At 57.1% G+C, this 21,135-nt stretch overlaps 1 protein-coding gene across 1 annotated transcript in view; it reads left to right on the top strand.

Moving 5' to 3' along the window:
- Positions 1 to 21,135, top strand: part of SND1 (staphylococcal nuclease and tudor domain containing 1) — a 128,787-nt gene that overhangs the window by 15,287 nt on the left and 92,365 nt on the right. The window contains exon 10 of the mRNA XM_055711513.1: positions 4,834 to 4,947. Within this exon, the coding sequence (XP_055567488.1) occupies positions 4,834 to 4,947 (114 nt within the window). The remainder of the gene's footprint in view (positions 1 to 4,833; positions 4,948 to 21,135) is intronic.

The following is a 21,135-nucleotide window of genomic DNA, read 5'->3' as shown; positions in this document are numbered from 1 at the left end:
TCCCTGCCTTGAGGGGGCTGCCAGCTGCCCTGACGCTGCAGGACAGCAGAGCCTGGGGCTGGGCCAGCTCCAGAGCTGCCAGGCAGGGCAGAGCAGGAGCTCTTGCGGCTGGCCAGTCCAGTCTCAGCTGTGCAGTGCAACCAGCTGGATTATCTCGGCGTGCGGTGCTGTCACCAGGATCTACACAGCAGCTCCTGTTCTCTGGGATGAGCCTGGGCAGGCACTGGCTCATGCCTTAACTCTGAGATTACTCCCTTCTCTGCAAACGCCTGCTGGTCAGCTCAGATATGGCTGATAGCAGTGTTAGCAGGGGTCCCCCAAAACATCCCACCAGCTTCCCCAGGCGGTGAAGGGTTTTCTGGGCTTTTCCTCTTCGAGTGGCATATGAATGGAGCCTGAGTGCCCAGCCCACAGGGTGTCCGAGAAGCCCAGAAGTGTGAGCCTGTCCCTGGGGAGAAGGACCACGTTTGGTCCCTACCCAAGATGCTGCTACTGTGGTGAGAAATAACACCTGGGCAAAGGCTGCTGCGGGCACCGGGACGGCCGTGCGAAGGCGCTGGCGTGCTCGGAAGTGCCACCCTGCCACTGGCAGGAGCTGCCGCCGGAGCCTGTGCCAGGAGCCGGCACGGGGGCCGTTAGTCACGCTTTGCTCAGCAGCTTGCGGAGGGCTGGTGGAGGGGGCGGGTGGATGCTCCTGGCATTTCAAAAATGCCCGTTATGTTGTTGAATAGCTTGTGTGCGGGCTGGGACGCTGGTGGAGAGCTGCCACCAGCGGCAGGCAGGTCTCTCATCCCAAGCCCTGCAATGGTGTCTGCTGGGGGTTTGGGGCTCAGCGGCATCTCTAGCCCTGGTGCTGGGCATTGCCATAGGACAGCCGTCACCCCGGGAGCAGTGGGAATCCACCCCTGGTGTCATGGAGCAGAGGGGACCCCAATGTACAGGCCGCATCCCACTTAGGTTCCTGGGGCCCGGTGTGCAGGATGGTCCCTGGTCCTGGGCACAGCCCCTTGCTCTGCTGAGTCCCCCCCAGCGGGGGAGCACTCAGTCTCCCGGGTCGCTGCAGCCTGGGGTCTGCTCCAGTGCTGTTTGGCTGCCTTGGCTCTGCAGTAAGAGCCCCCAAACACAGTGAACACCACGGTGCTGTCCCGCTTCATGGGGAGGAGACACAGAGTTTCTCCGCCTTCAGTTAAAACCGGCTCTTTATGCAGGCCTGTGCAAATCAGCGTTTAGGGAGCTGTCAGCCAAAGCCCCCCCGGGGCACTGTCAGTTTTGCAGTGTCAGTTTTTGGTCTTTTTCCCTTCCTGGGAATTGTAAGTGACAGGGAAAATCAGGACAAATGCCCGCACGCCTCGCGGTGCCAGAGCTGGGCACGTGCTCGGGCTCCCTGAGGGGCACCGTGAGCCCCCATCCATCCTCCTAGCGCCCTGCGGAGGGGTCTGGGTGCGGGCAGCGGCTGCTCTGGCACTGAAGCCGCCTCCGTGCTCGGCACAACGCCGAGGTGCTCGTTTGCAGCAGCAGAGCTGACGTAGGAGCTGCTGGGGGGGGGGGGGGGCAGGCGGGCGGTGGCAGGGAGAGGAGGAGGAAGATCCCAACCTGTCTTTGCACCGTTGAGCAACCGTGGCAAATTAGCTCCAGCTAATTTTGGATCCCGCTGCCGTCGCGGTCAGCTGCCGGTGCTTTGAGCAGAGGGGTTGGTTCAGGGAAACATTAAGGCTTGGCCTTGATTGTGGATTTGATGCTTGTGAGCGGCAAGAAGAAAAGTAGTGGAATGGAAATGTGAAGAGGCTGGATGCTTTTTCCTGAATTCCCTACGTCAGCTTGTCTTAGAGCACCCAGGGATTTGGGACAGCGCTGCTTAGAGTTGAATACATTACACTGAGAGCTATCCTCTGCCAAAAGTTGTTTATAATACAGCTTTGTACGTGGGGCTTGGAGGGCTGTGAGAGGCTGCGTCATCCCGTCTCCCTGCTGGGGGGCAGGATCAGCCCCCTCGTGCTGGGAAGGGGGAGTGGAGCCGCTGGGCAGCCCCTCAGCCGCATCCAGGCTCGCTTTGGGGCTGTGCATCGCCTCCTGCCATGCACTGGCCTCAGCGCTTTGCAGGCTGGAGAAGGTGGCTGTGGATGAGCTGTGCCTGTATTTTTTTTTTTTTTTCCTCTCCTTTGCAAAATGCTTGGAGCTTTCGTCATGGCCAAATCGTCTCGGATCTCAGCAGGATCTGCCAGAGCCAGCCTGGAAGCTGCTCTTCTCCTGTGCTGAGTGCCAGATACTGCCAAAACCCTTCAAAAAGCAGTTTTCTGGTCAGGGAGCAGCACTGGCCTCTCTCTTGGTGCTAGACACCAGCTTCCAAAGCACCACCATCCTCGTCTTGCAAGGTCAGGGTGCAGGACCTTGCTCCTGGCTTTGGGGATGCTCCCTGTGCAGCAGCCTGGCTGTGAACCTTCTCCCAGGAGAACTAACGAGCTGCCCGAGCTGCCCTCATTACAGGGAGCACAGCAGGCAGGAATAGGCTGCCCTGGGGAGCGGTGGGGCACAGTGGCAGCTGGGGGAATAGCCCTGTGGCCCCCAGGTGCAGGGAGTCCTTGGCCCCCTAAACACCCAGGAGAGCTGCTGAGGCAAAGCCCTTGGGTGGAAAATCGTAAACCTTGTTGGGATCAACACTTGCCGTCAGAAGAAACTTCTTGCATGGAAAAGTATTGACCGAGGCACTGCTGTGACCTTCTTGCTCCCGGGGGAGCGGTGATGGCAGCAAGCCTGGTGGGGCTCAGTGGTGGGTTGCTGGAGCCCACCTGCCCACAGGACCATCACCCAGCTGTCCCCTCTGTGCACCGGGCTGCAGGAGCCTGGGTGTGCTGTGAGGGCTACGGCCTAGGGGGTTGGGGAGGAGGCAGTACTGGAGCATGCAGGCTCCGCAAGAAGGAGCTGCAGAAATTTTTTTTAAAAAAATATTAATCCTTTCAATCCGTTTATCAAAGTGCCTTTCTGAGGCAGGTGAAGCCACAATAAATACAAAAAGGGAAGCTGGCCACAGCAAGCTGAGAAATTGTTAGCAAGAAAAATGACTCTGCCTCTGAGGGGGTGCTGAGTCTCCCGTTTTGCTGCTGTTGTCAATGTGCCACCCTCCTGCCCACGGGGTCCCTGGTGGGGGCTGCAAAGCACCTTCTGCTTCTGTGCATGGGATGGTGCTGCCAGAGCTGTGGCTCCTGCCTGGAGGAGGGGACTGGGTACCCGAGGAGGGAGGGGCACCTGGGGATTGCCCTGGCTCCTGCTGCTGCCCTGCCTGGGACCTGTGGCACTGGGTGTGCCCCAGGGGCCACATCCTGCAGCATCCCGTGCCCCTGCAGAGACCCCTTGCAGCCAGGTCAACCTGGTGAAGGGTCCTGCCAGGAAGTTCTGCCAGCATGGAGATGCTCAGGGCCAGGCGCGTTTGGTGAGTCCCTGCTGCCAGTTGTATCTTGGGCTGTGCCAGAGGCTGGGGTGCTGGGAGCTGGCAGCTGCCTGCCCTGCTGCCGCCTCCTGCCAGAGGACAAATGAGATCTGACCGCCACTCCTGCAGCTCTGACATGGAAGTATGGAGTGCGCGTGATGGACGTGTAATGTAGCGCAGGATTTGCCCTCGGATTTGACCTGCAGCTTCCCTGGCTGCAGCATCTTATTGTCACATCGTGCTTTTTCTAAGCCTTCTGTGGGAGGGAAGGGATAGATGCCCAGTGTGCTGCTGGGGTCCCATCCTGACCCCCCAGCAGTGAGGATGCCCTGAAGCATGAGATTTGATTACTCCACTTAGCATGCAAACTGCTTTGGGCTCCCTTCTGCCTATGAAAAACAAAGGTTCTGGGTCCCAGGAGAAGCTGAGTCCCTGGGTAGGGATGTCCCCTGGGGGGGTTTGCTGTGCCGAGAGGAGCCCTGGCAGTCCTCGATGTCTGCTTTAATTTTAATTCCTATAATCCTGTTATCCCTTTGGCTAAGCACATTTTGAGGGACTGATGTGCTTGCTGGGGCAAAAAGTGCTGCAAGTGGAGCAAGGCTGTGCACTTGTCCCTCCACTTACCCCTCAGCCCTGGCTCAGCTTGGGAGGGATGCGTGGGGCTCTGCTCCCCTGTTATGGGTGAGCAATAACGGGAATCTTTTGCCCTGGGGGGACTGGATTTGTGCTGAGAGCAGGCAGGGGAAGGTCCATGCCCTGCCAGCAGGATACACCCAGGTGCCTTGTCCTGCTCTGCCTGCTGCTGCTCGATCCGTGCTGGAGAGCAGCATTTAATGAAAACTGAGAAGATTAAAACAGCGTGTCCTGAGCCCTGCTGTCCTCTGCCTGCCTGCACAGCCCTGCCTGCCTTTGCCACCAGTTTTTCTAATTAATTTGCTCTATGGATGTGTGGAGAACCACCAGCCAGGACACACTGTTGCATGATCGTGGAGTGGAAGAGTCTCTGCTGTGGGGTGTGCTCTCTTCTCTATGTGTGCTTGTCCATCATCTGGAATCGATGCTCGTGGTCCAGTCCCTTCTCTAGTTTTGTTTCTGAAGTGAAACCCTGCGGGGCTGAGCCCTGGCACAGGATGGCACATGGCTGGCAATGTGCTGGTGTGCTGCAGCATCACTGTCTGGGGACCCTCTGGGGCTCAGAGAGCTGGACCACAGATGTGCTGGCAAGTGGCATTTGCTCCAGTGACCTACTGGGCACCGGGGATGGGGTTGGAGCTGCTCACTCTGTGCCATCTGCTGGGGGCTGAAGCCCGGGTGGGTTGGGGTGCATGCCAGTGTCACGGCGGTGCCCACCTCTGGGGCTGGTGCTGCCTGTGGGCATGGTGTTCACCTTGGCCTCTCTCACTCCCCAGGTGATGCAGGTGCTGAACGCAGATGCCATCGTGGTGAAGCTCAACTCTGGGGACCACAAAACCATTCACCTGTCCAGCATCCGACCCCCCCGGCTGGAGGGGGACAGCACGCAGGTGACCATGGGGATGTGTAGTGGGGCGGTGACCGTGGGGTGAGATTGGGTGGGTGCTCTGCTCTGTGCCCTACCGGTGTGACATCTCTGGTGGGCAGCAATCGCTGGCATCTGTGGCCGTCCCTGGATGGAGTCCCCTCCCCATGAGGCTCCTCTTCCATCTGGCCTGACCCCCCTTCCCCCCACCAAGTACCCCCTTTTTCTTCTTGGGGGAGCCCCATCTCGTGAGATGCAGGAGCCTTGGGGAGGGTTTGAGCCTGTGCTCTGATGGCTGCAGAGAGACTGATGCATCCCTCATCCCCTGCCTCAGTTTCCCAATCTGTACAGCAGGTGCCATCACAGCTCTCTGCTCTGGGGAGGTGGGAGAGTCCCATTTCCAGGGCGTGGGGCTGCAGGTGGTCCGTGGTGGGACAGCAGCGCCGCTCAGGGGCATGCTGGCAGATGGGTGGCCTATTCTGCAAACTCATGCCCCTCGGTGGATGGTCACAGGGGCAGTGGCAAAGATGCTGCTCAGCACCCTTAGGTCCTTTGCCAATTGCATGCTTTGGGCTGGGGCTGGTCCTCTGCTCACACGGCGCAGCAGCAGCTCTGCCCTCCCCTTCCCCTGCAGCCTGATGTTTGCCCGTTGCTGCAGGGCTGCTGGAGATGATGCGATGTGTGCGAAATCCTTCAGTTTTCCTTCTCCTCCCTGCTGTGCTGTTCAGCGAGGTGCTGGGCTATGCCGCCCCGAGCATCTCTCCCCTCCACCGTGGGGCTGGCTGGGGTCGGGGAGCCTCTGGAAGTAGCAGACTCGTTTGTCATCTAGCTCAAAGGAACGCTGAGGTCTGACTCCCAGAGACCTGCAGCGTCAAGATCTGATGGAGAAATCCCGGTGACTGAAGTCTTCAGAAAGCGCCGTATTGTTCATGCAGTTTGGTCTCTGCTGTGCTTGGTTTGAGCATCTTGCAAGCCGGCATGCACTGGACCTCGAGTCCCGCACTTGGCAGTGACATGAAAGTGCCCAAAATAAGCTCTGCCACACGACTGCAGGTCCCACGCTGAGTCCTCTTCACCTCCACTCAAAGAACCTCTGCTGGGCTGGGAGCCAGGGTTCTGGTTTGATCCTGTGCCCTGTTCTCAGTGCGGAGCGGGTGGTGGTGGGGGCAGCCGGTACCTGCCGGCAGGGCTGTGACCTGTGGCATGGGCCCGGGAGCGCGGCACTGCCTGGTTTTGCATGGTGGCAACTGATCTGAAACTGTATAAAAGCTCCTTAGGGCAGGGATTTATCTGCTTGCCACTTTTTTCTTTCTTTTATTTTGTTCCCCCCTAATGGTTGATGCACTCATGAGCTGCTGAGACCCCCACCGAGCACCCGCATTGTTCCTAGCAGAAACCTCATCTAACGCCTCTCAGGATGGCAAGGAGCGCTCCCGCCTGTGAGCGAGAGGAGGGCTTTCCAGCCGGGAGCAGAGAACCAGCCTTCATCCAGGATTTTACGAAAGGCACCTTTTCTAGGGCTGTTTTTTTTTTATCCCACACGGCAGTGATGTGCTGAGGGCTGGCTTTGCTGTGCTGGCGGGCGATGGCACCGCGTGCCACGGCTCCCCAAACTGTTGGTGTGCACAGGGGCAGAGCCCGGGTTGCTGTGGGAACAGTAATTTGGAAATTCCTCCCTCCTAGGATGCCGCCTTGTTTTGTACACACTGAATTATGAATAACTTCCCAAATTAGCCTCTTCCTCCTGCTGTTTCTCTGGCGTCAGCACCGGGTGGACGGGAGCTGCCATGAGCCAAGTGGCACGCTTGCACGGCAGCCACCGGTGCTGGTGGTGGTGGGGACCTGCTCCCTCATGTCCCACCGGCACTGTGCAGAGCTGCCAGGAGGAGCACAGTTTCTTTGCGGAGCAATCGCGGTCTCCAAGGAGACTGCAGAAAGGCGGCTGTCCCCCGCCGCACTGCTGGCTTCCCTGAAAATCCTTCCCTTGCTTCAGCGCTGCAGCCCCGGCGCGCGGGTGGTTGCTTTCTCCTTGCCTACTGGGAGCTGCTGGGCTTGCTGCTAGCCCGGCCGCCATGCACGGGGATGCCCAGGGGATGCCCTAAACGTAGGCTGTTCCCCCCTCTCCCCCCTCCTCCTCAAGTCTGGAGTATCACTACAGGTGCCCCAGCACCCCAAAGTCACCAGATTGCAGCCAAATCTCTGGTCTGCAGCTGGCTTCTCCTTTGGGGAACTCGTTGTACGGAGTGGCCTCAGCATTTGGGAACACCTGCACCTTTAGGTTGCATCCAGCGTTTGCAGGTCCTGCTGCCAGACCTTCCGGTGGCGTGAAATTAACTGTCCTCATGAGCGTGGCCTGGCCAGTGTGAGCCCAAGTCACGCAGCACCACTGTGGAGCAAGAGCTGTTGCCATCTTCCTCCACTCCTTCCTCCTGCAAGAGCTGGAGCAGCTGGTGCTCCAGAGCTCATCCTGCCCTGGTCCTGGGGACCATGATGGCTGTAGTGACGAGGTTCAGAAAATACCCATTTGGGTACTTGGCCTGCCACTGCCGTGCCCGTCTTTTACTTGCGCACCCCTAAACCGAGAGGGTTTTGGGCCCTGGCACCAGTGCAAGCTCTCTTGTCCTTCATGGTCTTCCCCAGTCCTGCTTGTGGGTGCCTTTGCACCGTGCAGGAGCAGGTTCGGCCACCCCTGCTTGTGGGTGCCCCAGCTGAACCTCATTTCCTTCTTTCTGGGTTTTACCCTTCTTTAGGTCCTTCTGCATTTTCACCTCTGGCTCCGCTTATGTGGTTGCTTAATTACCTGTGAATGCAATTAATGAAATGTTTACCCCCCTCCCCTTCCAGATCATTAGTTTAAAAAAAAGGAAAAAACATCAAAAACCCCAACAACTGCCCAAAAAAGCCCTGGCCAGACAAACTGGGCTCCTTGCTCAGCTGTGTGCCCCTCTCCCCTATCCCTGGCTGGCCACATTGCTGCTCTCAGGGTGATGCTTGCTGCCCCAGAGCTCCCCCAGCCCCACGGTGCCTGGGGACCCTTGGCTGCTGCTGCTGCTGCTCCCCTTTAATCCCTGCTCCAGCTCCTACGGTCTGGAGCTTTCTGCACTTGGCCATCTCAGTGTGGGAGACCCCCATCCTCACTGCCCTTGCAAAGATGGACCCTGAGCTCAAGGCATGTACACATTTTTTATTATTTTTTTCTTTTTTTGGGGGGGGGGGGGGGCTTGATTTCAGGCTTTTCTGGAAGGCTTTACTCACAGCGCGTTGTGCGTGGGTCTGACAGCTCTGCAGCAGTGTCGGGGCTCGGCAGCTCTGGCTGCGAGCTGCTCTGCCTGCAGTCGGGGCTAGACACGTACCCACTGTAGCAGGTAGCACGTAGATAACGTGGCTCTGCCGGGGAGATCCATCTCCATCCCACCAAGCACAAATTGGTCCCAAGGCATCTGATCGAGTAGATGGGAAATGACAAACTGAAAATTCAGCGTAATAAAATCCTACAGCCTTTCATCTCCCGCCTTCATCACCCGGCGCAAAATGAATCCTGAGAGCAGGAGCTGATAGCATTTAATATCTCTATCACTTGTCTCTGTCGAGGAACATAACGTATTCAGATGAAGACGCATCTCCCACCACTGCCCAGGTGCTGGCTCTGCAGGTGCGGTGCCGCTGCCATGGTGTGTGGGGATGGCCAGAGCCCCCTTGCCAGGACACACACACACACACACACCCCCGATTGGGGCAGCATCTCAGGAGCAGGATGCAGGGTGGCTCCTTCCTGCTGCGCAGCATCAAAAATGCAGTGTTCATGGCAATCCTTCCCCAGGCCGTGTCTGGCCACTGCCGTGGCCTTAGCAACTTGCTGGGCTGGAGGCTGAGCTGTGCCCACTGTGGCTGGTGTTGCCCTCGCCTCTGGTGAAAGTGCCTGGTCCTTGTCTGGCCAGGCTGGAGCCAGGGCTGGTTTAAGCCCACAACCTGGAGGCAGGAGCTCGTTTCACAGCTGTGGTCCACATCTGGGGCTCAGAGTATGGAGTTCTCCAGTCTTTGGGGTGAGCAAGGTGCCTCTGAGCAAGGAGAAGCCCTTCCCCATCGCCGCAGCTGATGCCCATTGCTACAGCGTCCCACACTGCTCAGCCCTCCTACCCCATGGTGGGCTCCGGGCTCTGTCCGTCTTGGTGACGGATCTGGCTCTGCTGACGTAGGTTGCCAGTGTGTTAGATCTGGCCAAGGGCAGAACCCTGCTGTGCTGGGTGTTTCCATGGATGGGAGGAAGAAGAGCAAACCCTTGGGGAGGAGTGGCGGCTGCAAGGTGCCCTGACCTGCCAGGTCTGCTGGCGCCAGCGCTGCAGGCTGCAATGGTTGATGCAGGTGACGATTCTGGCTCAGGGACTGGGGCTTTCCTGGGTCTTGGTGTCAGCACTGTTCCCGGTGTTCAGGAGGTTTCATCTGTGCTTTTTTAATCAGAAGTTCACTCCCTTGGACAGCTAAACTACAGAATCTCGTTAGTGGCTCTGTGCTTTAGCAAGCTAGATTTGCCCAGTTGATCTGATGGCAGTACAAATCTACTCCAATCCCCCAATTTATCTAAATTGATATCTTAATTGGTAATACTCTTGGAGTGGGAGAGTCAAACACATGGACCCTGATTCAAAGAGGAAAAAAACGGGATAAAAACATCCTGCTGATGGTGGGTTGGGTTTTTGTGAAGTCTGGAAGTGCGGCACGGTCTTCCCTGGCCAGAGCAGGGCTGTGGGGAGGGATGCAGTTGGTGCTGGGGGCTTGGGGTTTTGGCAGCATTGGGGCCCCTCATCCCTGGGAGTCGGAAGGAGGTGGAAAGGGGATTAGGAGCAGAGATGTCTTGGCTCTTTCCTGGCTGTGCCGCTGCTCGGGGACTCCATGGTGGCTGTGCAGCAGAGATAAGGTTGACATTGGCAGTGGGGGATTTCTTCAAGGATTGCCTGGATGGCCCTGGGGCACCTTCCAGCTGTGTTTTCTGAGGACACAAAGCTGAGGCTGTCCAGTTTTTCTTGTTTATTCTGGATGGTGGCTCACACCTGTCCACTTGCCCCGCAGGTGTTGGGGTGCTGGGGAGGGCTCTCGGGTACCTTTGGGTGCCTCCAGCCCCCTCCAGCTGGGCACAAGGCGGTGGGTCTTCAAAGTGGCAGGGCCCCGGTGCTGTGCCTGCTCTGGCTGCCAGCGTGCTGCCGGAGCGCTGGCGAGCCTCGTGTCTGCTGGGGCTGTGTTTGGCACGTTGGCAGCTAATTGCAAAGCTGACACGAGCGTCAGGGCTGTCACCACACCGGGCAAACTTGGAGGAGCAGATGCTGCTGCAAACAGAAAGCAGTGAAGAGCTGGAAATGTAGAGAAGCTGGAAATGGCTTCAGAAAAGACAGAAGGATTTGGGCTTGGATTTTTACGCCCGCCCCCCCCCCCCCCCGGCTCTCAAATGAGCTTGTGTGCAAGTTCCTTGGCTTTCTGATATGTTTCCAAAGGCAGGGAACTGCTGACTCCCATCGGGCTGCAAGCAGATGAGGGATGAGCCAGCCCTCGTGCCTGCCAGCCTCTGGAGAGTGGGAGCCGTCACCTGTGAGGGGTCCTTGTTCCTGGTCGGTGGGGAACCTCACAGCCAGGGATCAGCCCTGCAGGGGGGGCTGGGAAGTGGGGGAGAGCCCACAGCCATCAGGCTTGACCCACCGGCTGGTCTCGGCATTTCTGCTCGGTTGGGATGCAGGGTGCTTGCAATACTGGTTCTCTTCTGGTCTTACGGTAGGATGATGCTGGGCAAAACGCACACGTCCCTGTCTGTCTGCCCACCTAGCCAGGCACGATGTGTCCTGCTGCAGAGAGCAATGACGGCAGAAGGTCGGTACTGGGGCAGCCACACGGCTTGGCTCTGCTGGGCTTCGGCTCCTCACGTGGTCTTTGACTGCAAACTGTCGGCTCCCAGAGGTGCCGGTATTTAAGTCTTGCAAGGATTTTTCTGTGTCTTTAATCTTGTGTCCGATCTGTCTTCCAGCAGCGCAGCCAGGTGACTTTCGTCACCCCCTCACCTCTGGGCAGTGCCAAGCGATGCCCGGATGAAGGCAGAGCATCAGCTGCGCGGCGCGAGGGCGGGTGATGAATGGCAGCCCCCAGCAGCACCGCTGCTCCTGCTCCTCATCATTCTGCCTGCCAGCGCTCTGCCACACTCCAGCAGATTTTAGAAAGACCTGTATTTTACCCAAACCCCATCAAACGGCAGTACTTTCTCTCTGCTCCGTTCCCTGACACTTGCTGATTGCCAGGATATTTATGGGAAACTGGGAGGTTTTGTATATATGACCTGCCCAGCTTGCTGCCATCCCCATCCGGCACTGCTGGAGCAGGAGCTACTGGGGAGTGTGCAGCTGAGGAAGGGCAGGCAATGGACCTTGAGGTCAAGGGCAGCCCGGACCCCTCAAGTTACTGGTTTTGACGTTCTTTGAGATGGATTTATAACCCATTTGAGATCTGGGAAACAAGCTGTTCAGGAAGGATCCCATCACACCCGTTTTTAGCAATCACATCTGCTTTATCCTTGGAGATGAGCTTTTTCTTCTAACATTGTGACACTTTGGGGTACCTGATGGCGCACGGGTCTTGCTGGCAGAGCCTCAGGTGCCTGTGGGTGCCTCATCCTGCTCAGCCCCTCTCGGTGGGAGCCGCCCGCAGTTGGTGCCGTGCGAGGCAAGGCGAGGGCTGCTCGACAGATGGTTTGCAGGTGTCTGCCTGGTGCTTTTCTGCAGCAAGCCGGATTTTGGAGAGAGGGTGGCTGCACTCGGCTTGGCAGAAGTTCGAACGTTAGCTGTGAACGTGGAGCAGTTCCTCCTGTCCCTGCAGAGGCTCTTCTGGCATCCTCGGCTCGACTGGTTCTGGGGAGCGCGGGCGACACCGTGGCCCCTGCCAGGAGAGGTGGCGTTGCAGCACGGCGCGGCTGGCTGTGTCCCCACTGCGCTGCCAGGGCAGTTGGGAGTTCAGCGGAGGCTGCTTGAAGGTGGCACATTGGCTGGGGAGCGAAGTGCTCGGTTTGCGTTGCAAAGCTCCATGGAGCTGTTCGGGTGACAGCACAATTCACGGTGGTTATGATGCCAATGGCGCGGCAGCACAAGCTTCTTCAATGCCAAAAACAAGATAGCCACTTGGTTCCCCGGCTTGTCATTCCTAGCCCCTCTCCGGTTTGGTAGCGGCAGCAGCTCTGCCACCAAGCTCTGGCTTTCCTGGGGTGGTGCAGTGCTGGTTTTCCTTGGCAGCTCCCACCATGCTTGCCAGCATGTGTCCCTGCCTGCACATCCATGGGCAGTGGTGAGCTGGTGCTCCAGAGGGCTCTGCCTGCTCAGGAGCTCTCCATTGCTGCCAAACCCCTTGGACACAGTTTGGACTCTCCTCGGGCTTCTCCAGCACTTTTCCCGCAGGGTTATTTTGTGCCTCCCTCCTTCCCTCTCCTGCCCATGAGCTGCTCGGCGCAGTGGTGGCAGCTCACTGGTGTCTCTGGTGCAGCGGTTCTGCTGCAGCCTGCCCAGGCTGTCAGCACAGCCTTTGAAGATGCGTTTGTGGCTGGGAGGAGTGCCTGGGTCTGCCAGCCTGGTGGGAGGCTTGTGAGTTGGCTTTCTGGAAATCCCCCCCGGGAGCAAGAGCTGAGGGCTGGGACAGGAGCACAGGGAAGGGGAGCCGTGCTGGGACCCCCCAAAGGCGCAGACTACATGGGATGTGCACCTGCGACTTTATTCTCTGGGCAATTTTAGAGCAGCAGCAATGTGTCTGGGCTGATGCTATCAGATACCTCTTCTCTGTGTGGCACATTGTTTTTAGAGTCTGTTACAAAACTCATCTCCTGTTGTCCATCCCAGGGAGGTATCCAGGCTGCTCCCAAGAATTTGGCAGTGGTTTCCATCGCTTCCTTGGCTTAACACCCATCTGCTGACTTCTCCCATTGCTCTGAATTGTTCTTGGTTGGAAGTGGTGATCTTAAAGGTCTTTTCCAACCAAAATGATTCTATGATTCGTGATTGGTGCCTTCATCCTTCTAGTAATGAGTGGCTCAAGGCAACCAGCCTTGGAGGAACCTGGGGGATCCCCCAGCTCAGCCAAGCTCCCCCAGCAGCTCCAGCTTATCTTCATTATTCCCTGTTGGTGCCATGAGGATGGTCTCTTTCAGCAGCAGCTCAAAGCCTGTGGGTTGTGCCCGGCTGGCCAGTATCTCTGTGCTGGAGTTGAATTCAAGGCTCCCACAGCCCAGGCGAGCCCCGCCTGCTGAGGGATGCCGTACGGCTCTGTGGCAGCAGAGGGATCGCCTGTGAGAGCAACGGGGTCCGTGTGGAAAGCGGATCTTGTTTCCCTATTTGTTGAGCAGGATTTGTACTACAAAAAGCGCACCGCACTCAACGAGCATAAAAGATTAATGAGAAACAAACCCATGAACTCATCAGTGTCTCACCTCCGCTAAATTACAGTTACAAGGATCATCGTAGCTCATCCATGTATTGTGTAACAGAACTGATTGCTGGCGTGGATGGGGCGCACGGTGAGCCCTGCCACACCGGTGGAGCAGTGCGGCGTAAAATGCTAAGTGCTTGGGCATCTGGCCTTAATGTATTCTAAATATTGGCAGAGGAGAGGTGCATCTGAGGAGAGGCAGGAGCAGAAAGTGGGGGCACTAGAGTTCCCCCATCAATATTTAATAGGGGCTGCAATAGCTTCCAGGGAGAAGACATATGAAGTCAGCATGTTCTTGCAACCTGTTTTCTGCCCTCCGGGTAGCATGCTTTTTCTAGTGTAAAAACGGCTAGCTTGCATCTCTCCACCGTTCCTCTCTTCCCTTCTGCCCAAGTCTTTCCACAGTGGGAAAGCAATTGTTTGGCATTTCATCCAGGACTCCAGATTGCTGAAATACAGCTTCTGGCAGCACAGGGTGCTAAATTCTGGGGTGGGGGCTTCAGGCTGATCCAGACCTCTGGCAAAATACTGCTGCTTTATCGCAGGAGGGTTTTCTTTCCCTGGCTGAAAGCAAACACGCGACGGCATAGCCAGAGCCTGGCTCCCGGGGGATCTGTTGGAGCTAGGTACGAGGACTGATCGGGGCTGGATTAATTTGTGAGCTGGCACAGCTGGGTTCATGTATGGATTACAGCCTCTGGCATCCCAGGAAATTGCTCATGGGTTAGAGAGCAAAAGCATAGCAGCAAAAAAGAAAAAACCCTGAAACAGTAAAGTGGGCAGCAGCAGCCTGGAGGAGCAGAGACTGGGCTGGTGCTGGGCTGTGGGCAGCTGGCCAGCCTTGGAGCTGGAGCCGACGCTGGTTTGGGGAGATGGGCAGGAGCTTGCTGACAATTACAGAGCAGCTTCTTCTATGAGGCAACAGCTCCGTGACCACAGGCAATAGCTAACTTGCACCGCACGGCTCCAGGGCCCATGTCGCCGGGAGGAAGATGCAGCCGGGAGGACGATGCAGCTCCAGACCATATGCTTTGCAAATAGCGGCAGCACTTAAGTGCTTGGTCTTATTGATGCCATGAAAGTAATAAGCCCTGAAGATTGGGCTGTGCTAAAATACTTCCCAAACAACTTACATTTAAGTGTTGTAATTCTTCTGACCCAGCAGAAGTGCCTAGTGTTTTGACACTGATGCTTTGAGGAGGATCCAGGCACCTGCCAGCTTGCATTTAAGAGGACGACACTCCAGCCGGGCTTTGCATCTTGCTCTCTGGGAGCTGCTCTGCTTGGAGAGGCTTAATCATCGCCAGTGCCTGCAGTCCAGAAGCATTAAAGCAGAAACGGGCAGACCTGGCGTCCTGTGCGCGTGGCTGCCCAGCTTCTCGGGGCGGTTGGGTCTGACACTGTGCTAAGGCTGTGGCAAATGTTTCTCGGTCTGCTGGGTGAGCGTGAAAACGCTGATGGGAGAATGAAGCTTTGACCTTTTGATCTCATCAGGAAGCTACTGTGAATCCTCTATTGATGGTTAAATTGCACTAAATTAGAGAGGAGCTGTGCAATTCTGCCACATTGCTGAACTGTGCAATTAACGTCCTGCCTAGCAACAGCACCCTTGTGCCTCGGGAAACTTAAGCCCGTGATTTTAGGTATGTGATGAACCTGGCTCTGCGAAGGCTTAATTTTTTTCCCCAGCAGCATATGGCTTTTGGAACATCTCCACTATATCTGGGAGGCAGCCAGAGCTGTCCCCTGCCGGCAGCGCTCTGCTCTGTGAGGAGCCACAGTGTCCTGCAAGGAGGTTGAATTTGGTGCCCGGCACGGCTGCAGCAGGTCTCTGCCTCCACACCTGGCATCACTGGGCATCACCCCAGCATAACCCTGGATCCTTCCCTGTGACCGGTGGGATGGCCCCTTGGTGGCTCAGGGTGACTGAGGGGATGCTGGAGGGCATGGCTGGGGCACACGTTGGCTCAAGGGCGCTGCCATAGAGCTGGCATCGCCTTTGCTTCATGACCTTCACCCCAGCACAGTGAACGGATACCAGCAGCTCCATCACCGCATGGACACCCAGCAGGATTGGGCTGGAGGCAGGAAGGGGAATTTCCCGTGCCAAGAGCCAGCCCAGGCTCACATCCTTGCCCCGCCGCCTCGCTCCTCCTCTGCTGGGCTTGGTTTAGAGCTGGTTACAGCAATGCGCTTTCTGCCTGCGGGTCAGGGCTCCGCTTTTTATATCTCCAGCCAGGAGCATGACAAAGGCATCCCTCTCCTCAGAGCAGGGGGATTGCTGGAGCGGAGAGCTCAGTGCCTCCCCCAGCCCCCCTTGCATCACTCTGGCATTTCAGCTGTGTTAACACCTCCCTCCACACACCTCTGCTAGTGCCGTGCGACGCTCTTCCAGCTCAGAGTAATCATGAATATTCCTCCTGCCATTAGCACCGGCTGCTGGAGATCTCTATTTAGTCGCTAGACATTTGAAGATGTGCTGCAAGGGATGGTGTGTGTGTCCCTCGCTGGTGCCCGCAGCCCACCCAGCTCCTTCGCCTGCAGGTGGGCTGCAGGGAGGGGATGCTCCAGCTTGCGTTTGTGGATCTTTGCTGGCACCGTTCATCCACAGGGACTGAGGGATGCTGCAGTCCTGTTCCCACACCCCAGAGCAGAGGGGACAATGCCTCACCCCTGCACCAAGCTCCTTTTGGGGCAGCCCCAAGCCTGCTCTTGCCTCTGGGCGCCGGCATGCAGGTGGGCTTTGCTGGTGCTTGGCTGTGCCAGGGGCACTCGGGTGGTTGTCACCTCCCTGATGCGTTGTATGTGAACAGTTCCCGTCTTGGCACCTCCTGAAATCACCAGTGCAAGGGGCAAAACTGTTGGGCCCCTTGGAAACAAGCTTCCCATGGAGGAGCTGCCCAGCATCTGCAGGGCTTGGTGCCAGGGAAGGGCTTGTCCCCTCCTGGTGCAGGGCTGCACTGGCATGGCATAGCCCGATTGTCACCCATGGGCATGCTAGCAGTGGCATGGGACATGGACCACGCACCACTTGCACGCTGCATGCACACCCCTCCTTTGCTGCAAACAGCCACCTCTTGGGGGTCCGCAGCAGGATGAACTGGCTACAGTTTAGCAAGGCTCCGGCTGCCCTTTCAGCATTTTCTACCCTGACCCTCTGCTGCAGGCTCTGAGGATGGACCCTGCCTGCACCATTGGTACAAAGTGGTTTCCCTGGGGCTGGCAAGGGGGCTGCAGCATGGCCTGTGAGCACAAGGACAGGATGATGATGGTGACAGTGATGGCTCAAGATGTCCTCTCTCCTGGGCTCTGCAGTGGGGATGACAGCTCCATCCTTAAAAGCTTTTTGCCTCCCTCCCTGTCCGGCCGCTGCTGTCCTAGTTTTCGCTGGCTGCTATTCTTCCCCTCTGTCACGTGCGGGTTCGGCACGGTGCACTCACATCCAGCTTCATCTTCTGCTGGCTTCTGCGGGCAGCTCCGAGCTGGGCTCTGAGCTGCTCCCACATCTTAAAATGCCTCCCTCAACCTAGGACCTGGGGCTGCCGGTGCACTGCGGGGCTGCACTTCGTAAGCTGGAGGATTAGCAGAAATTAAAACTGCCAGAAGCAGGGATGCTGTCGAAAGCGGATGCATGTGTGTCCCCTCCCATGCTCCGAAAGGCCATGCGACCCCAAAGCCAGGGCAGTGAGGTCTATCAAGTGACAGCCCTGTTATGCATCCCTTGGGGTGTGCAGTTACCATTTGAAAGTCGAGTTAGTGGTGGTGGAAGTGTGGAGGTTTTTCCTTAAGTCCTGAAATGGCTGCCACCACCTGAGACGGGGAGTCTGCCAGCAGCTGCTGGCTCTTTTGCTCTGAGCAGAGCCTGTCCCTGTCCCCTTGGTTTTAGAGCCTGGCTAAAAGGAGGCAGAAGCCTCTCCTGGCTTTGCAGCATCCTGCAGCCAGGTTTTGAGTCCAGATCATCCCCGTTGTGAGACCGGTGACCCCATTTTCACTCTCCTTGTGAGCAGATCAGCCGAAATACTGCTGGAGACATAAAAGCCGCCCGACCCCTTGCTCGATGCCCCACAGTGATGGTGTGCAGTGGTGCCCCATCCCAACACATGTGTGGCTGGATTTCAAGCTGCTGAGCCTCCCATACCCGCCGCTGGCTGTTCTGTCCCCAGCTGCTGGCGTGGCATCACACCTGCTGCACCCAAAATGCCGGGGAGGGTGTGAAATGCCAGCGCCGAGCCTCGGGGAGCTGCCGTGACAGCGGAGCTGGAGGCAAGGTGGGTCTGGCTGGGAGCACCGGGGAGCCTGGGGACGCGTGGGCAGCACAGGGGACCCCGGGTGCCCCATGGGGCTGCCTGGCTTTGGTCGGGGGTAGACCAAAACCACCATCTCTTATCCAGCATGGGGTTTGCCCATGATCTGTCAAACTGCCCTCAGTCCCTAGCCCTGCCTGTGGTAGGTTTGATGCTCCAGGGTAGCCCTGGGCTTTGGCTGAGGTGTTGGGGGACATGCAGCGTGGGGATGTCCTGGTGTGGGGTCTGCAGCGCCAGCGGTCGGGAAGTGCAAGTGTTTTCCAGGCTGAGGGTGTCCATCCTTCCCCCTCCCTCACCTTCCTGAGAGAGCTGCAGGGAAGAATCCCTCCTCCGGCAAAGCCAGCCAGCAGCACTTGTGCTGGTTGGGGCAGTTAGCATGTTGAATCACTTTCCTGTGAGATTTTGGACAATAAATTACTTTTTGGGCGACAATCACATAAAAGCTCCATTACGTGTGGATGGAGGCGTTTGTGGAGCGGGGCTGCTGCTCCTCTGGCGTTCTGGGCTGGTTACTGAGTTCCTGGTCAGTGGGGTGGGATGGGCGCTGGGGCTTTGTGCCTGTGCCAGCCACCTTCCTTGAGTGCTTTGGGGTCAGAGGAGTGGCAGAGGGGACCCTTGGGGTCCCCCACCATGACCCATGCTGGGGCCAGCTGCTGCGTCGAGGAGGGAGCCAGGCTGGCACAGGGCAGCTTTGCAAGGGGCTGCTCCAGTGCCCGGCGTGGTGTGGGGGTGCCTGGCTAAGTGGGGTGCTCCATGGCACACTGAGTCGTGGGTCCCTTTCCACAAAAACACCATGTTGGGGTGATTTTTGCAGCTGCTGTTCTCTCATGTTATGTCCCGTGGAGGGGACCCTGTGGCTGGCTCAGACCCCTGCTGCTGGGGCTAGTGGTGGTGGGCGCTGCTGCCGTCATCCTCCCCTGCAGATCCCCAGGGACTGCTGGCGCGAGTCCTCCCCTAGCGCTGCAATCTCCCTTCCTTCATTTCCCTCTGGCTTGGAGAGCCAGCGTGGGAAGGAGCAGAGCTGGCATGGTCTGGCAGGGCAGTCTATCACAAAGATTTCTTCCAGCAGGCAGCGGGGATGGGGCTGTTCCCTCGTCTTCTGACCAAGCCTTGTGCCAGTCCGCAGGCAGGCAGGGACAGGGCTGGCTTCCTTTGCTGGGGCAGGAGCTGTGCCATGCCGTGCCACTGTGCCTGCACTGTATCCTCCCACGCTGGCTCCCTCTGGCAGCCCAGTGCTCCGAGCATCACTCTGCTTGGGGCTGGGTCATGGCAGGACTTGACATTGGCATTGCTAAGAGTGGGGACCCCGCTGGGGTCTGTCCCCTGGTGGCTCCCTGGATGAGAAGGAGCAGCCCTGACAGCCCTGCAGGATGGTGCTGGTATGCTGCTGGGCAGGGGGCTGGTCCTCTGCTGGCACAGCGGAGCCCGAGGGGATGCAGGGCGATGCTTGCACCAGGCTGATTATCTGTGGCGATCCTGCATGGAGTGGGGAGCAATGAGAGGTTGAAACCATGGAGGAAAATATTTCTTATTGCTCTGTAAGCCCTCTGGGGGTCTGCGTTACAGCAAGCGGATGGGTATTCAGCATAAACCCAAATTAAATAGCGTGATTTCTCCAGATTTTATGGACAGAAGGGTACCTGGGGAAGGCACACGAGCGTGGGTGAGCTAAACCTGATGCTAGGAGGAAGAATGATAAGAAAACAAATCCCTTGTCTCCTGTTTAACCCTCCCTTTCGGGGAGAACCTTGGCTGGTCCATTGTGCTCCAGGGGGATGCTCTGGCTGTCCTTGCCCATGCTTGGGGCTGTTGGCTCCCCATGGGTCACTGGTGCCGCTGGTGCATCTCTGGAGCTCAGTAATGAGCTAGATCAGCTTTTCCAGGGGCTTCGTCTGTGGGACATTCAGAGCATCTTGCACTGCGCTGCTTTTCTGCTGCTCCCTTGGCTCGACAAGGGTGTCAGGTGAAGTCAGGTTCATTTAAAATAGAATTCACACATTGCAGTGTTGTAAAATTTAAAACAAAAGAAAAACCCAAAACACTTCTGAAATTACTGAATATTTTTATACTTCTCAGTTTCCTCATTAGCGACAACATTATCTCCCTGTCCGTGGAGAGGTGGCTCTTTGTGCGCATTGCCAAAGCGCCGCTGGTTAATGAATTCCCCGTAGACGGACAACGTTGTGCTCGGCTGATTTGCCCGATTAGTTCGTAGGAAAGGGCACTGCCTTCCCTGCCACTACCTGAAGATGCTTTGCCATTTTTGTAGCGGGGCAAAGGTTGCGACAGAGCTGCGCACACGGGTAAGACATCCCTTCAGATGCTCTCGCTGCAGCACTGAAGCCTGAACTAAGGAGTTCTTTCCCAAATATTCCTCAGCCGGAAATGCTCTCCTCTAATGCCAGCAAAACAAAAACTTGAATTGCTTGGAAATTACTTTTCAGAAGAATCTTGATGGGTTTAAGCAGAGGCTTTCCTTGCAAAGGGTAATCCTGTTTTTAACGAGGTAATTTATAGTTGCTGATTACAGCCCCGAACGGTCCTGTGTGAGCAAACACACTGGAGCAATGAACGCACTATCTGCTGGTGACAGGCTCCCGTGGGTCGAGAGTTGAGAGGGAGATATCCAAAGGATGCCTGTAATTAGCCTGAGCATTTAATTTAATAAAACAAGTGACTAAAAACATAAGCGTGCTGTATTCTAAAAGCGTTGCACGTAATTACAAATTATCTTAATTCAGCGCTGGCACAGCCAACTTGGTAATCGCTTCATAAATAACTTTCATTAGCTGATTTCAGCATTCGTGCTTGGTGGTACCTCCAAGGGTATGGCTGATGCAGGGGGGATTCAGGGGAGGAGAGGGCTTTGTGGGTGCGTGGTCTGGTGTCGGGAGCAGGACAACACAGCATCCTTTTGCAGGCTGGCACCGCTGTGCTTCAGCCACGGCACACGCTGGTGATGCCCCTCCAGGCTGAGATTCAGGGGATTGCAAGGGGATGCTGCTCCGGGTGTGCCAGGGTGTCCGGGTCATCGCTGGCACGTGTCCCCAGCCCAAAGGGCAACATCTCTACCAGTGCCCTTCTCAAAAATGCCTGTTTCAGCCCTGAGCCCTGTGAGCCGGTGCTCATCTGCTGATATTTTGTGCCGAAACAGCATCTGCAGCTTCGCCTTTTATTTTTGTGCCGACAAAGAGATGATGATCCTATTGATCGCGCGGTTTCCATTTGTCCTGTGCTTTTCTGCTGGGGTTGTTTTATTTCCCCGTGGACCAGAGCAGTGGAGGCTTTGCTGTGGCTGCGTGACATGAGCTTTCTGCTGCCCTTGTCCCCATCCTCAGTGCTGCCCAGCCCTCCTTCACCGGCCACGCTGATGGCCACGTGAATGCTGTCTTGGAGTGAGCAGGGAGCAAGCGGGGAGTGAGCACCCACTGTCAGAGCACCAGCCCCTCAATGGACTGAGAGCA

The sequence above is a fragment of the Falco cherrug genome, chromosome 5 (assembly GCF_023634085.1).
Source record: "Falco cherrug isolate bFalChe1 chromosome 5, bFalChe1.pri, whole genome shotgun sequence".
Classification (NCBI taxonomy): Eukaryota; Metazoa; Chordata; class Aves; order Falconiformes; family Falconidae; genus Falco; species Falco cherrug.
This window is presented reverse-complemented; position numbering and strand designations above follow the sequence as displayed.